General features: G+C 31.4%; 1 protein-coding gene across 5 annotated transcripts in view; it reads right to left on the reverse strand.

Annotated features, from left to right (window-relative positions):
* Positions 1-16,377, reverse strand: part of LOC126879652 (thioredoxin domain-containing protein 11) — a 216,469-nt gene extending 200,092 nt beyond the window's left edge. For all 5 annotated transcript variants that reach the window (XM_050642844.1, XM_050642841.1, XM_050642842.1 and 2 more), the window contains exons 1-3: positions 15,930-16,377; positions 15,657-15,861; positions 1,513-1,737 (exon numbers count right to left, since the gene is read on the reverse strand). In XM_050642844.1, coding sequence (XP_050498801.1) covers positions 1,513-1,737; positions 15,657-15,861; positions 15,930-16,183 — 684 coding nt within the window. In that variant the 5' untranslated portion in view covers positions 16,184-16,377. The remainder of the gene's footprint in view (positions 1-1,512; positions 1,738-15,656; positions 15,862-15,929) is intronic.
* Between the last annotated feature and the right edge of the window lie 462 nt (positions 16,378-16,839).

Here is a 16,839-nt window from a genome sequence, read left to right on the forward strand (position 1 = left end):
TTAGATATAAAATTTGATTGACTACCTGAATCTAAAAGTACCCTGCATACATGCAAGTTATCTGATGAATCTTTGACATTTATTAAAGCAGTTGAAAGAGATACATTATTTATGTGTGCATAATTGCAGCTTATATTAGAATTATTTGTGAGCTCTAGTGTGGAGCCAATCGTATCCTCTGTATTAATATTAGACTGTTGTGGGCATATAGTTCCCTGATTGGCATTTAAATTAGAGTTTTCAAAATGTAATAAACTATGTTTGAGATTACACTTTTTACATAAGGTAGATTCACAATTTGCTATTTTATGATTGTTTCTCAGACAATTAGTACAAAGTTTCAGATCTTTAGCTTTTTCAAATTTATCCTTTGAATTTAATTTGATAAAATCGTTACAATTAGTGATACAATGATCACCATTGCAAAAAAAGCATTTATTATGATTGTTGGTAGATAGAAATGATTCTCCATAAGATTTTGGCTTTGTATATGAAGTTGAAGATTTGTTATTAAAGATACTATGCTTAGAAGTATGCCTGAATTTGATTAATAGACCTAGGGCCAAGGATGTGTGTTTAAAATAAGAATTTTGAAATGATTCTCTTTCGTCACTTTGTTCAGCCTGTTGATCGGGTTGGATCAATAGATCAATTTGCTCTTGCAAGTCATCAAATGTGTTTAATAAAGAGTTTTGTCGTTCTAAACGAGCTTCGATTTCAAATAATATAGTTTTATCAGGTATTTGATCACCCTGTGATTCGTTGATTGTTTGCTCAGTGTTTATAATAAACTTTTCGAACAATGAAAGTTTACTTTTAATTATACCACGTTGTTTGATAATATTTTTTAAGTTTGACATTTTGATTATCTAAATGACGTATTTGTATGTCAAAATGCCTATCAAATGAAGAATAATATACTATAATTAACAAATATAAAGCTTTCCAATATAATATTGGGTAACAAGGACAGATCTCACCCTATATTTACCAATAAATGTCCAGTTATTCTCGATCCTCCTGGTATTGGAAAATCTCGGGAAAGTTTGTTAGTATCAAATAACTCACTACTTATAATGTTTACGGTAGTGATTGAAAACTGTGTTCTGAGTATTTTCACGTTGGACCTGACTCACTTTAGATCCAAATGTTGTTTTTTTTTACTTGTATTCCATGTAATCTGCAATTGACGTGGAACGTCGCGTAATTATTTATTGAATCTTGAATCCGGTGCGAATGGCCAGATTTTATGTGCACGAAACTAGTTGTGGACTGTAGAAGATATTTATTTTAACATAGGTCGAATGTTTCATTCTTTAATTACGCTACAAGTAAAAATTAGACAAAAAAGATGATTCTCAAAAATGTCTGTCATTAAATTATTAATATTGTTTCGGATAGCAACCCGATAGATCCATTTATCGTCGGCTGTAATCACCGCGTCACATTCTAAATGAATCCACACGGTGATGAACAGGATTGGACACTAATGAAATACTAAACAATACTTACATCCTGAAAATCTCTTATGCCCTCATTTCCTAAATGTTTGATAGGGTTAGAAACCTTCTTCAGAAACTGAATAAAATGTGGAGCACTTAATGGACCATTATATTGTACACCTCTTCCATGAGGTAGGTAAGCAATGAGAACGGGCCATTTATAAACTTTGTTATATTGTGTTCTGCATTCACCCAAAGGTTGCCAACAATTTACAGCTACAAAATTTACATAGTCCTGAAATTTGTATAAAATTACTTCTCATATTCATTTTAGTTTTATTAAACTATTTTGCAAATTTTCATTTGAAAGCAAAAAAAAAACACTTCTTCAAACAGTTTTTTCCAAATTACTCAAAATACATTATTATTATACTAATAACATATTATGTATTAGTATGTATTATATTATTCAAAAATCACTCCCAGAGAAATAGCCTATTGATAGTTGTTTCTTCTTCGTCAAATACCAAAATTGAAAGGCTCAACATGAAATAGGAAGAAACAAGGGTATTTTTCGTTTAATACTCTGCAACAAAGACCTTAGCTTAGAACTGAGAGTAAGAGCTTTGAGATGCTACGTGTTCTCGATACTACAATATGGACTTTAAAGCTGAACATTGAAGCAAAAAGACATAAATAAGCTACAGTCATTTGAAATGTGGTGTTATGGGAGGAATAGCATGGACAAAAAAGAAAACAAAACATTGCAAGAAATGGGTAAAGAATATGAAATAATAAACACAATAAAAATAAGAATGTTACAATATTTGGAACATGTAAGTAATGAGGAGATAGCGATATGAAATGCTAAGATTGATAATACAGGGAAAGATAGGAGGAAGAAGAAGTATAGAAAGGAGCGTCATGGTTGACGAATTCAAGGGACTAGTTTAAATGCAGTTCTATTGAACTCTTCAGAGCAGCAGTAGATAGAGTGAAGTTAGTGATGATGATATCCAACCTCTAATTGGGAGACAGCACTTGAAGAAGAAAAACCGTTGAAGAAAGGTAACTTTGAAATGAACATCTAAATTTGTGTATATTACTTTAAAACATAAATCTGTTTTCATCTCGTACACCTTAGGGTAAAACGAGTAACTGATTATATGTATATATATAAATCTGTTTTCAAACAATAATCATAATAATATTTCTTGTGCTCCTGTCATTTATTTCAATATTTTGACGTTCCGAAAATTTAAAATGGTAAATAAACCTGGTCTGAGAAAAATAAGTTGCATTTTTGAATTCAACATGCATGAATGCATCTCCTACAAAAGTAGTGACCTCAAAAATGACACAAGCCAGTATAATCAGACTCAAAAATATACTCAGTGACATTAGCAGTGTTACACCCAGATTGAATCATTTCTGGAACTTAATTTTTTGGCAACAGGTTACATTTTCATTAAGAATAAAACGATCACATTGGCAAGACTTTTTATTGACATGTAATCAAAAAAAATAATAATGTGTTTGACGACCCCCTAGCTGAATACACTCCTGTACACGTCTAGGCATTGACAAAATGAAATGATCGATATCTGGCTGTGGCACCTCGTTTCAAGCAACTTGAATTTCATGGATTAACTGTGCCAGTCTGTGGAGGATGGTGCAGAGTGGACAGTCTCCTCCCCATCATATCCCACACATGTTCGATAGGATTTAAACCCAGTGAACGGGGTAGCCACGGCAAAAAATTAACGCCAGTTTCTTGGAAAAAGTCCTTATCGTCCAGGGGTCCTATTTTCGAATTCATTCGAGCATATTTCGCATACGAAATTAGAAGAATTTCGCTTGAAATCCGGTGTCTTGTATTTTCGAATACTTCGTGTACGAATTTTTTCGTATTGGCTGTGAGTTTCGACGGTAGCGCTATCTCGCGGTTTGAAACTTATACTTTTCTGATAAAATTTATGTATGTGAAATATACAAAACGAGAAAAATAGATACTTATCTAGAAAGACACAAATTATGAACTGAAATATTATTGTTACCTGATTACTAAACGAATACACAGAATTAATAGTAAAATTAATTATGTTTTTTTATTTTATTCATTATAATTTTAATATTTAATATATAAGTTCGTGAGACTGGATGACTGCTTACTCAAGAGACCATTGAGAAAAAAAAAATAAGTTTATATGAATTATTTAACATTTTAAAGGTTACCTCTGTTTATTTTTGTGTGCTTACTGCTTTGATTATTAAAATTTGCAATTTGTATGAATTGTAATTTGTTTGAATTCTATCAAAATGGATATTAAACATTATACTGGATTCAGTCTTATTTCCCATGATATCCAATTTCAATCAGCAACACCAAAAAAGGAAAGGATTTAGTTGATACAGGACATGTACGCAATGTTTCCGAATATAATAACTGCATCCAGTACTGTTATATTCAATATTTTTACATGAATCAATACAACAGCTGCAATATCTTGTTTTCTTTTTTGAAAAATCCATATTACCCGCCATTTCAGTTTGTGAAGTTTATCAAATGCACAAAACAAAACTGCCAACTGCCACTAACACAGCGTTGCCACATTTTATTTAGAAAATCTACTGTAAGTTTAGCTTACTAAAATCTACTTATCAAAAACTAAAATATACTATAAAACTTTATTAATATATTTGTATATAATTTATGACTTTTTATAATAAAAATAACAGCTGACTAACTAGAAATTTTTTTTATTTAGCTAATGCCTCGACAACTAATGGGCATTGGCATGGTGATGGTACAGTGGATTTTACCAATTAGGTAGCTAGTGTTAAGTCGACTTTACATTACATGATTTATCATGTGATTTGTCATATGATTTGGTCATGGAGTAAAATTTACATGTTTACACTGTGTGATTTGTCATATGATTTTGCCATAAGCATTGTGTTTTATCATAAGCATTGTCATGCGGCTCGTCATGGGCAAAATCATATGATAAATCACGTGATAAATCATGTAGTGTAAAGTAGACTTTATGTGTAGTGTGTGTGTTGAGTAAGTGTCTTGTTACTTTAAAAAGTCGATGTCACTGTCTTTGCAGAGACGCTAATTGTATCCGAACGTCTGCGGTCCCTCCGGTGGGTACCGATCCCCCAAGGATAGAAACTATTTTCATTTATTAATTTATAATAAACGAAAAATTCTCTACCCTGGTGAAATTCAAACTCACGACCATTCGGACCTTTCGATCCAAAAGTAGGCGCTCTTACTACTGAGCCACAGAGGGAGTTTAACTAGAAATTAATATGACTGTTTGTAAACAAAAACCAAACTTTTTTATATTTTAACTGGGGAACAAAATGACCAACTATAATTAATTTTTATCAGTTTCATATTTAATATTTATATATAATATTTTGTCATCCACTGATTTTAACATCTGCATATCTGGATCACATTCTTCAAACAATTATTTCGCATTTTACATTAGAAACACGCAAACACAACATTTGTTGTTTTGCAAAGTTACATACATTATAATTAGGCCCGGTCTTTTCACCTCCGAATAAATATTTATTAGGAAGTTTATCCGGCAGATTACATGTAAATCTGTCAAATAACCTCCGAATAACTTTTATTCGGAGGTGAAAAGACCGGGCCTTAGATATTTTAGTTTTCCATCGTTAGCTTCTAACAGGCTCACCGACCACCGAATACCAGAACTCTTGAATAACACCTGAAATAGGTACTGATTGCACTGCTACTTGAAATCTGCAAGTTTGTTACACCAGAATCCAGTTTCATTTCTGTTTAATATTCATCATCTACGTCCTGGGGCTAGATTCCGTGCACTGTAGATATCTACACTTCGCTTTCTATCGATGTCAATTGTCGTGAAAATATTTGAATTTTTAGTTTTAATTGAATTATTTTCTAGTTTTGCTAGTTGATGCTGAAGTGACACTTGTAAAACAAGAAAATATTTGAATTAAAACTAAAAATTCAAATATATTGACATTAGAGATATCGCAAATGCATTTTTATCGCACGCTAATAGCGGAATACGCTATTTTGACATGTACGCAAGCGCAGAATGAATGTTACGCTAATACCGGATAGCGTGTCCCGCTATTTAGGTTGAAATAAGGGACGGTAATAACGTTAACGCTAATTTGACATTTGGGATGAAACATAAAAATAATGTATAGAATACAAATTTTATAAACTAAATACTGTGAATCATCTTATGTTGGGAAACACGTGCATTTTTATTTTGTCTACAATAGACTACTTTTTGTGGTTAGGATATTATTTATTCAGATATTTTATATTATTTTTATACTAACTATTTATATTTATTGTTGGTTAAATCATTAAAATTAAAATGCGTGTCAACCAGCTCAATATCCAAATTCATTTTTCAATAAAAAACAATTACAGTATTCCTCAAAATTAATTTCTAGGTTACATTGTAATACCAAACGTCGGTTGTCATAATAACGTTAAGCCCCGCCCCAGAACATTTGCGATAACTCTCTTGTTGCCTGTGCTGAAATAGAACGTTATACGTTATTTACGTCTTGACACGATATTATCGTTTGCATTTGCGATATCTCTCTATTGATAGAAAGCGGTCGGCGGTAGGTTTGTTCCAACATGAACTTTTGGACGGCCCAAAAACCGTCACGAAACTGCTTGTACCGTTTGTTGTGCGCATGTTCGTAATTGTATCGCCCAGTTATCGTCCCATGACGGTAATCATATATTTGTCATTTTTGTTGGTGACAGCTTGTGTGCTTTTAGTCGATCAAAGGCTCAAAAAATTTAAAGAATTAAATCCTAGTGCTCAAGTCAGTCCAACCAGCACATTATGCATTTGCCCGATTACTGAAATGATCATCACGAAACCGTCACCGAAAGATCACAATTCTTGTTGGAACAGTGGGAAGGACGATCCGATGACGATCATATTTTTGTTGGAACGGATTTTCTTTACTGCGCAGGATCGTTACCGTTTCCTGACGGTTCTCGGTCGTGTTGGAACAAACCTGGTGTTAGCGATTGTACACAGAATCCCACCCCTGAATCTTATTTTCGGTAATGACATTGGGAAATTGTAACAAAATGTCTAAAAATTAATTTAGAAATGGGGTAAATACTATTAAAAAGCAAATTTTATTTTAGTCATAAGAAAATGTTGAAATATACCAAAAATCTACTAAAAAATATTGCCTACTAGAATTTTTTAAAAAATATCAAAAATCTACCAAAAAAGTAGAAATCTACTAAATGTGGCAACGTTGCACTAACAGCTGTGGCGAAAACCGTCAAATCCCCTCTCCTCTACCCATGGCGCGCCATTTAAATTTATCAGATAAATGCACAAAACTGCCACTAACAGCGCTGGAGAAAGCTGTCAAATCCCCTCTACCCATCGGCTCATGGCCAATACGGCGACTCGAATGGGTATGAACCATTCGAATCATGATGCTCGTATACGAATTATTGTTTCATTTCAAGGTCATTTCAGCTGTCATTATAGTTTTAGCTGATACTGTTAATTGTCTTGTTGTCTACAATATTTTTACATTGAAATTTATTTTCAATGGCTGGTTTAAATAATTCTTTAATAGAAAGAAAGGACATGTTGTACGATTATGCCTTGAAAATATAACCTAACCTAACTTTATGTACGCATTTTAGCATTGGATATAAGTGAGGAGCGCCTAAAGATACAGTGCGGCTCCCTACTTTGCGCATGCGTCAAAATATTTACAACGTTGTCATGTTGTTTACACATTGACATCGCCGGGAAATTCAAAATGCTAGCTCCTTGCAAGGAATCTTTTATTTTGACAAATGACATAATATTTTTGTAATGTAAATATAACAATAACCTATAAAAATAAAATTCTATTTTGTTTTACCTGTACCTGTAAAAGGGTATTAAGAAAATATAAGATCATTGAAAAGAGTAAAACGTTGAATTTAATTATTTTGTCAGTTAAAGAACAACATAACCATCATACAATATGGAAGTGCTATTTTAGGTTTAGAAGTTTTTAAATACTTTTGCATATTATGGGTATATAAAATGACACCATTGCAGAATCTTCAGTCAGACAGTAGTTGAAGTGCTGTATAATCAATCACAAATTGCCTCAAGAATTGTTATAGAAAGAATATTTGGTATTTTATGCAGAAAAGATTCCCATATTAGTATGTGAAATGAGATGCAAGTTACCTTTTGTTTGAAGAATGATATCAGCTTGTATACTTTTACATAATATTGCAGTTGTTAATAGAGAAAACATTGAAATACTGGAAAAGGAGGATGCTGTTATTTAATCGAACAAGCTGTGGCAGTACCTACATTTTCAACCAGGAGCAAATCTAGTGTAACTAAATGTTGTGTGTGTGTGTGTTTGTTTTAAAAGATTATTCTCCATTTAACTCAAGCCTAAATGGTTCCCACATAACAATTTCATGTTCTTGGTAGATTCGATATTCAATATTCGATAAATAGACTATTGAATATGTATTTTAGAAAGGAACTACAACGTTAACGGGGTTTTATTGTTTCATATAGTCAATGGACTTTTAATATGAAAAACCCGCGGAGTGCTACCATTTAAAGGGGTGAGTTTTTGAGAAAGGGGTGAATTAATCCTTAGGCACAGGACGAATTAAGGTGAGGTCTATGACAAACGCATCTGCAGGAAAATTGTTCCAGGTTAAATTTACTATCGAAACATTACATTTTAAAGTTAAAAATATCTTTTTTACAAAAATATATTCAAAAGAAAAGCAAGAAAAAAAACTTCAATCCTTACTCTTTAAAATGACATTTAGTAGAAGTCTCTATGATTTATGATTTCCAAAATATGATTTTTCAAAGTTCGCCACTCACAGCGATTTTGGCCCATTTTCCTTGTTACTTCTCAAACATTGTTCTGTAACTTTTTTCTACGTAGCTTTAGGTATATGCAATGTTACATTTAATAGGAAAAAGGTCAATTACCTTTAAAAAGTTTTATACTTTTAATGATTTTTGATATATTTTACGATTATTTTTAAATTTCTCATTATAACTTTTTTTATTGTATATGTAGGTATATAATTGGTAGGTATATTATTGTCTAATAAAAAAGAAAGCTTATTTTATTTACTTTAAAATGGTGTATCGTAAAAAATTCTGGGACTATTTTTTAAACAAGATTGGAACCCTATGGAAAACTTTTTTATTATTAACTTTATGAAAAAAAATTATGATATAATATGCAATCATATTTTTCTAATTGAAAAAAAAATAAAAAAAATTTAAAATTTTTCTCAAATTACGGATACTCTTGGATATCCTACGGATATCGTGTTTAAAAATTGTCCTAGAATTTTTTGCAATACACCATTTTAAAGTAAAGCAAATAAGCTTTTTTATTCCACAATGTATATACTTAAACGTACAAGAAAAAAAGTCATAATGAGAAATTTGAAAAAGCACAACTTCCTTAGAAAGAGCTGTATAAATAACCTTATACAATAGACTATTTTAAAGGTAATTAATTTCTCTTTCTACTATTGCATATACATAGAAATGCGCACAAAATAGTTACAGAACAATGTTTGCGAAATAATGGGGAAAATTTCCCAAAAATGCTGTGAGCGGCAAACTTAGAAAAATTCTATTTCGGAAACTATAAATCTTAGAGAATTTTACCAAACTTCATTTTAAAGAGGAAGGATGGAAGTTATTTTTTGCTAAAGCAATGCCTATACCTATATCCCTGTGGAAAATAGTTATGGGGCTAAAAACAAAATTGCTTTCTTTCGTGTTTTTTTCTTGCTTTTATTTTGAATATATTATTTTTGTAAAAAAAAATATTTTTGACTTTAAAATGTGATGTTTGGATAGTAAATTTAACCTGGAACAATTTTCCTGTATATGTGTTTATATCAAAAGTGCATAGAACTCACCCTAATTCGCCCTGTGACTAGGGACTAATTCACCCCTTTCTCAAAAACTCACTCATTTCAATGGTAGCACTCCATGGTTTTTTCTAATTTAGAGACAGATATGAGACAATAAAATCCCGTTAACGTTGTAGTTCCTTTTAGTTCTCTTATTTTGAACATAATCAATAGCCTAAAAGGTTTATTCCAAGAATAAACTTTTACGAATATTCTAAGTAACTACATACATGAATGTGCTCAGTATATTTGGTCCGAGAATATTCTTCGAAGTATATACAAAAAACATGAAATTTAGAATGTTTTTATAGTACATGCTATGCTTCTACTACACACATACTAAAAAGAATATATTCCGACGAATGTTGGTAGTGTATGCTTCGAACATGAAAGGAAAATCATTGTTATGTAGTATAATGTTGATAATTTTATTTTTATTGGACTGCAGTTTGTTAATAAATTTATAAATAAATAGGTATATTATATTGGTGACTGATTTGATTTTAAGTATTTTATTATTAGCAATTTATAAATACATGATATTGGTGTTTGATTTTGAGTATCCTTTAAAATTTATTTTATATCTCATTCTGTTAAAAGGCCTTCCACAACTAGCAAAAATGTATGAACAAGGAAGTTATTTTAAAGGACAAAAATAATAATAGAAAAATTAGCTTTATGGTGTTTTTTTTTTATTAATTTTTTTGACAGTATGTTTAAATAAACAAATGCTGATGACATGAAAATGAAAGTGTAATACATACTTTTGGCTCAAAACTTTATAGATTATGGGACTTATGTCCCCGTTAAACCTCGGTTAGCTAATCGGGACAGAAAAGTACCTCTTTGGGCCTCTTGCGTTGTAATATCATGTATATTCATAATATCATCATCATTGGCTCCGCAACCCATGGTGGGTCTTGACCTGTTCCAGAATCAGCTTCCTATCCCTCACCTTGGTTTTCCAATTTCGCACTCCTAATCATAATAATAAGTACAATTGTGTTTATGTCTATGTTATGCATACATTTCTGTCCTGATTAAACCCTGGTTAGCTAATGGCGGTTTAACCGGGACATAAAGTACCGGCCCTATATCTAAATAATAAAGGATTAAAATTCCAAAAACCTTTGTTTTATTGTATTAACCTGTTTATATTGTTAATGCCATACGTATATTATGTTATATCTGTTAAATTGAACTGTACTTTTTAATCCAGAATTTTAACAAATCCTAAACTTTTCCACAATTTCACAAGCATATTTGTGCATTCAAATTAATTGAAATTACATCTTATATATACCTACTAAAAATATTTATTTCTACACAAAAATGTCTAAATTAATAATTATAAAGAATGTCTATGTGATTCTTGTAATTAACAGTTTAAAATTATTTACAAATTATATTTATAGCTTCAATAAATGTCCTTGTTTCATATTGATTTGGGTCAAACCATGCATAATCTGTATCTGAGAATAAACTTTTATTTAGGAATCCTTTTTAATGAATAAAACAGGACACAGGACATACATAACCAACTTAGATCCAAAAATCCAAATATCCAAAATATAAAAATAAATCCAATAATCCGATCAAAGATGTGACAGTGACAAATACAAAATACGAAGTTGGACGCGTTTCTTGTTTCTCAACGTAATTTGTCCTTCAAACCAGTGTGCCTTCAAACTATCTCGGAAACGGCAACGTTGGAGTTGAGGACACGCACGCGCAAATTAGGGAGCCGCACTGTATCTTTAGCCGCTCCTGATATAAGTGTGGTCCTTATTCTCTGATATAAGCTCCAAACTTGACATATGACACCGTTGCCATATCCTCAATTTTTTCATACATTACATAAAGGTGCATTTAAAAAATCGCTTTGAAGTAAAGTTTTGAAAAGTAAATACTAAAGTATCAGTGTAAATACTGGATATAAAAATAAGATTAAACAAAATGGCACACTTTCTGCAGACTTTGCAAATTGATATTACTAATATACCTATGCAATCTTAATACTCGATTACACTTAAAATAACTTCTAAACAACTTTTCTCACAAAAATGGCCCTTGTTATAATTTGTTCAGACTATAAGTCGTTATATTTATACATTAAACGTTCTTATACAATCTTATTCTTATACATTATACCCCAGTTAAGACAGTCTTGTACATTATACAATAGACCAAACAAATATGGCAACATTGTGACTCTTCAGATGACAAATAAGTTCAATGTTATTCGAATTTGCAGTGTTGCCGGTGCAAATTCTGCTCGTATACATATAACATTTCGAAGGACGTTCAAAAATACACATTCACGTTCGTATACGAAATTTTTCATTCGAGTTAACACGTATGCAAAAATATTCGATTGAATTCGAAAATACGACTCCTGGTGAAAAGGCGTCGTATGGCAGCATCTTATTATCTTATGACCATCATGCATACCTAAACAAAATCGCGATTCATCACTGAATGCTGCATTATGCCATTCTGCCACCCAATGCTGCCGTTTCTCTGCACCAATTCAAACATTGAGGACAGCGGTCCGCAGTCAAAGGAAGCACTAGTGGTGGGTGGAATGAAACCAGTCCAAAGGCTCAAATGCTACAGTAGGGGGTACGCCTAGTAACAAGTCTAAGTTCTACTCCAAACCATTGGACAGCTATTTGACTTGTAGTAGCAAAACAGTCTCTCAAACCCAGGAGTCTAAAGCGCCTATCTTGACGCCCTGTGGTACACCTCGGTTGACCAGTTGGTCTTCTTTGTGTTCCCCTACCTTCGTTTGTCCACATACGACATACTCGCATAACTGTCATTGCCTCTATAGGCAATAATTATTCTACCCCTGTCAAAATTGCTAAAATGGTGGTAATTTTGGTGTCTTCGAACTCGAGGCATATTCTTGGACTGAATACAATTAGACTGAGGAATCATACCTAAAGCATATCTTATATTTTTATATCAAAAATCGAGATAGTCCAACACAAGTTCTTGAAATATGTAATTGAAATTGAAATTTTTTATTGAAATAGAAATCCTACTAACAATATTTAAATACGAATTTGCTTAATTAAATGTAACATACAATATACAATACATGCAATATACAACACATACAGACTTATTGAAAATTATTTTTTATCCAGGTAAAATATGTTTTCAGTAATTTTTTAAAAATTTGAACTGTCACTGCATTCTTAACACTGGGGGGAAGATGGTTAAATTCATTCATACATTTGTAAAACAAGGATGTCATTGTGCTATGTTTATTAGTTTTTTGGATGCCAAAATCTTCAATATTTCTCGTGGTATATGAATGAACTTGACCCCTCAATGTAACATATTCATTAAAATATGCAGGCAACATTCCTTTTTTTAATTTAAAAATGAAAACCATAGTAAACCATGTAGCGGATAAACTGGGTATACCTTTTGAGTTAAATCAAGTAAATTATCATCAAATTGAAACCCAACTTGGCATTTTCTTATTGTGAAACCGACGAATAATTAAAGATGCAAAGATGCTTTACTTACAGCATAGCTAATTCAACAGTTTTGAGTCCTCAGCTACTTGAGCAGGTTGGTCTCCATTATCTCTCCGCAGAACACGATTAAATCAAACTTTCTATGTTTCTATTCACAGAACCAACTATACTTATAACAACTTTTTATCTCGAGCACTAAGATGGGCAAATATTCACCCTGGATTAGATTTTTTTGCACCGAAATCTGGATTCATTTTGGGCCTCAGGCGTATGTTTATTTGAGTAGTTGTGGAATAGATAATCATTGTTGTGAATATGTAAATCTGTTTGTGATATTTATATTTTATTGTATTATTATAACTATTTTATTATATTTTAATAATTATTTACACACATAAGTATATTGAAATATTATATTATAAACTTGCTTATATTGGGCAGCAGCCCGTTGAAAATAAATAAATAAATAAATAAAAATATCTGTACTAACCAGTCTTTATAAATTGGTCTTTTCACAAAAAAATTTAAAGATAAAACTTTATTTTTACAAAAACTATAAAAGATAAAACATTGATATTGTTATGCCAAAAACTTAAGTTCAAGAAATGATTCCTTCTGGGTATAACACTTCTAATGTCCCTGAAGGTGGATATGAGCTATTACCTCCGATTTCGTTGAACCTTCATCGATTTGCATGAAAATTGGTGAGTGGTTAGAGGATATCTCAAGGAACAAAGGTGACATGGTGCCAACTTGCGCTTTTACCCTGGGGGTGGATGCCATCCCTTCTCGGGGGTGAAAATTATTTTATTAAAAATAACCCCATAACTCGATAGAGGGACAAATTTTAAGCAAAATTTGTTATATAAAGTTATTAAAATAAATCAAAACTTTTTGAGTTATTAAAGATCAAAGATTTTAATTTTTCTTGAGAAAAATGCATGTTTTTAACCAATTTTTCATCAATAACTCAAAAAAGTTTTTACAAAAAAGTTATTATTATTAAAATTGAAGCTAATATAAAATTAAATAAACCCCTTACTAGAGAAACTTTAGTGTTAACTAAAAGTGAGTTATAGGTAATTGAATGTATATTTTTTTCGGCGAGTAAAAAACTCTAAGTATTCAAACTGAAATAACGAGAAATTAATGCATTTTATTACATAAGCTTATTAAACATTTGTCAAAGTACTTAAAAATATCTATCAAATGAGCGCCTGAACATGTTGATAACGTTAAAATTTATGGTCCAAAACTTTTTCAAAATTTATCTTTTAAAAATTTTTCCAAAAAATGTTATTGTTTTTTATTAATAACTGTTCGTGTTTACGATATCAGGTTCATCTAAAAACTGTTTGAAAGTTAATTCCAAGTGCCATTTAAGCACGTTGAAGCTAATCTTTTCAACCCCTTACTTTTTTAAAAATAAAAGGTTAAATGACCCCGGTTGCATGGTTCCCACAGCAAAATTTAAGATTTAAACGTTTCTATCTCGGTTATTTTTTACCCTATAGTAATAGTAAAACAGGTAAAATATTTAGCACAGAAAAAACTAAAATTTGGTTGTATATAATTTTTTACATATATTGAGTATTTTTGGAGTTATTAACAAAAGAATATGAGAATTACAATAGTTTTAAAAATCATGATTTTTTTAAATATGCATTCTAAACCGGCCAAAATTATCGAAAATATTACTTATGCTAATATAAAGAAGTTCTTGTAAGGATTACTATAAATTTTAATTTTTGTGGAAATGGCGTATGTTTTGTTTTTCGCTTTTTCCTACAAAATTCAAAACCGTTCTTTTATTTTCATTATAACTTGCTTAAATTTTGATGCTATTACTTTGTTCTGAAGCTCACTTGATAGGTATTCGAGAAGTACTTGACAAATCGCACCCTCAGTGCAAAACTGTTGTAAATCAAAAATTTTATGAAAATGAAGTAATCATGCCATTCGCTTGTATACATGCATATCTATCCCATGTAAAACTTTAGTAACTTTGAAATGCTCAACCGGCTAAATATCACAATTCTCACACTGACATTAGCACAGCTATAAAGGCACGAAAATAATCAAAATCGTCTTTATCTCGAAACTTACTTATTTTGAAATATTTTATACATTGCATCGTTTTCCCGTTAATTAAGCTTGAATACTTAGATTTGAGTACTCATCGAAAAAATACACATTCAATTGCCAATAACTCACTTTGAACTAACATTAGTTTAGTTCTTTATGTGAGGAATGTATTCAGTTTTTTATTATCTTTAATTTCAGTAATAATAACTTTTTTGTAAAAGCTTATAGTTTTTGATTTATACGTGAAAAACTGATTTAAAACATGCATTTTTTTACGAAAAAATAAAATCTTTGGTCTTTAATAATCCAAGTGTTGATTTATTTCAATAACTTTATATAACAAATTTTGCTTATAATTTGTCCCTCTATCGACTTATGGTATTATTTTTAATAAAATAATTTTCACAGCCAAGACGGGGTGGCATCCACCCCCAGGGTAAAAGCGCAAGTTGGCATTATGTCACCTTTGTTCCTTGAGGTATCCTCTAATTACTCACCAAGTTTCATGAAAATCGATGGAGGTTCAACGAAATCGGAGGTGAAAACCTTCAGTGACTGCACTATAGGTCTAGTCATAACAGGATTAATTAATCTGTTTATGTACAAAATTTTATCTTACCCTGATCTTCAGCAATATGTATCTCGAATAAAACCTACCTGCATGTACTCAGCAGCCTTCTCAAATTCGTTTCTTCCTTTTTGACTATCTGCATCCCAAGGAGCATAAAACATCACAAATGCAATATCACTAGATCTAGCATGTTCTATAGCTTTGCTAATCTGCCCTCTATACCAGTCAGTAACAATTGAATTTTCAGGAAAAAAACGATATGCAGCAGGTCCCTTGGATATTTTTGGTGGGCTAAAATGATAAATTATTAATATGGATTAGAGATATTAGTTAAAAACTCAGGATAAATATTTACATACTCTTTACTAAAAGCAACATATGTCATCATTACAAGACAAAAAATTGCAAGTTCCCTACAAAAATTCAACATTCTTATGGTTATGGTTGGAAGTTCCTTATTTGCTTGTATGTTTTTATTTCTGTTATTATCTTCGGAATGTTCAAGTTCGATTTTAGAATTAGACTCAACTTTACTGATAACATTATCAACAATATCGTGGCAATTCTCGGCTGAAATACTAGCCTCCTTGGTCTCTAATTTGCACAAAGACATGCCCGTACCACCTCATTACACAATTCTACAACTTAGACTGCTTCAGTTCATTTTATCAGTACAAAAGAGAATAATGTAATTAAAGCAAATCAATAATTAAATTAAAAAAGTTACTCAAATGTAATTATAATATCAAAATTTTGTAGCCATTGTAGCTCACTCAAATCAAATAGAAAATAAACACGTCATATGTCAAAACGTCATCTCTTCTTCTTATTCTACTGTTTTCTTCTTCTTCTGGTTTTTATGGCTTCGCTACGAGACAATTCGCCAGCGCTATTTGTTGGCGACCGTGATGTAATCCATGTACATTCGCTCTCGCGAGACGCAAATCTCTAGTGACTTTAGCACAGTATACAGGTTTATACAACAATCAGTATAGTCACTTGCCGTGAAGTACGTTATGAAAAAATGTTCCATTTTTCCCACTGCGCATCGAGACCTTGCAGCCGGACGCAAGCGCATAACAGCGTGTGTTATACTGCTCAACATTATTTTTGATACACTGCTCGAAAATAAATAGGACAAATTTGAAATAGATTTTTCGAAATAAGGAATACTTTTCTACAATTAACGTTTACGAAGCTCTTGACAATTTATCGATAGTTTCATAAATAATTATTACTGTTGTTCTGAAGACTAAATGTATCAGCTTT

This window comes from Diabrotica virgifera, chromosome 2, assembly GCF_917563875.1.
Source record: "Diabrotica virgifera virgifera chromosome 2, PGI_DIABVI_V3a".
Taxonomy (NCBI): domain Eukaryota; kingdom Metazoa; phylum Arthropoda; class Insecta; order Coleoptera; family Chrysomelidae; genus Diabrotica; species Diabrotica virgifera.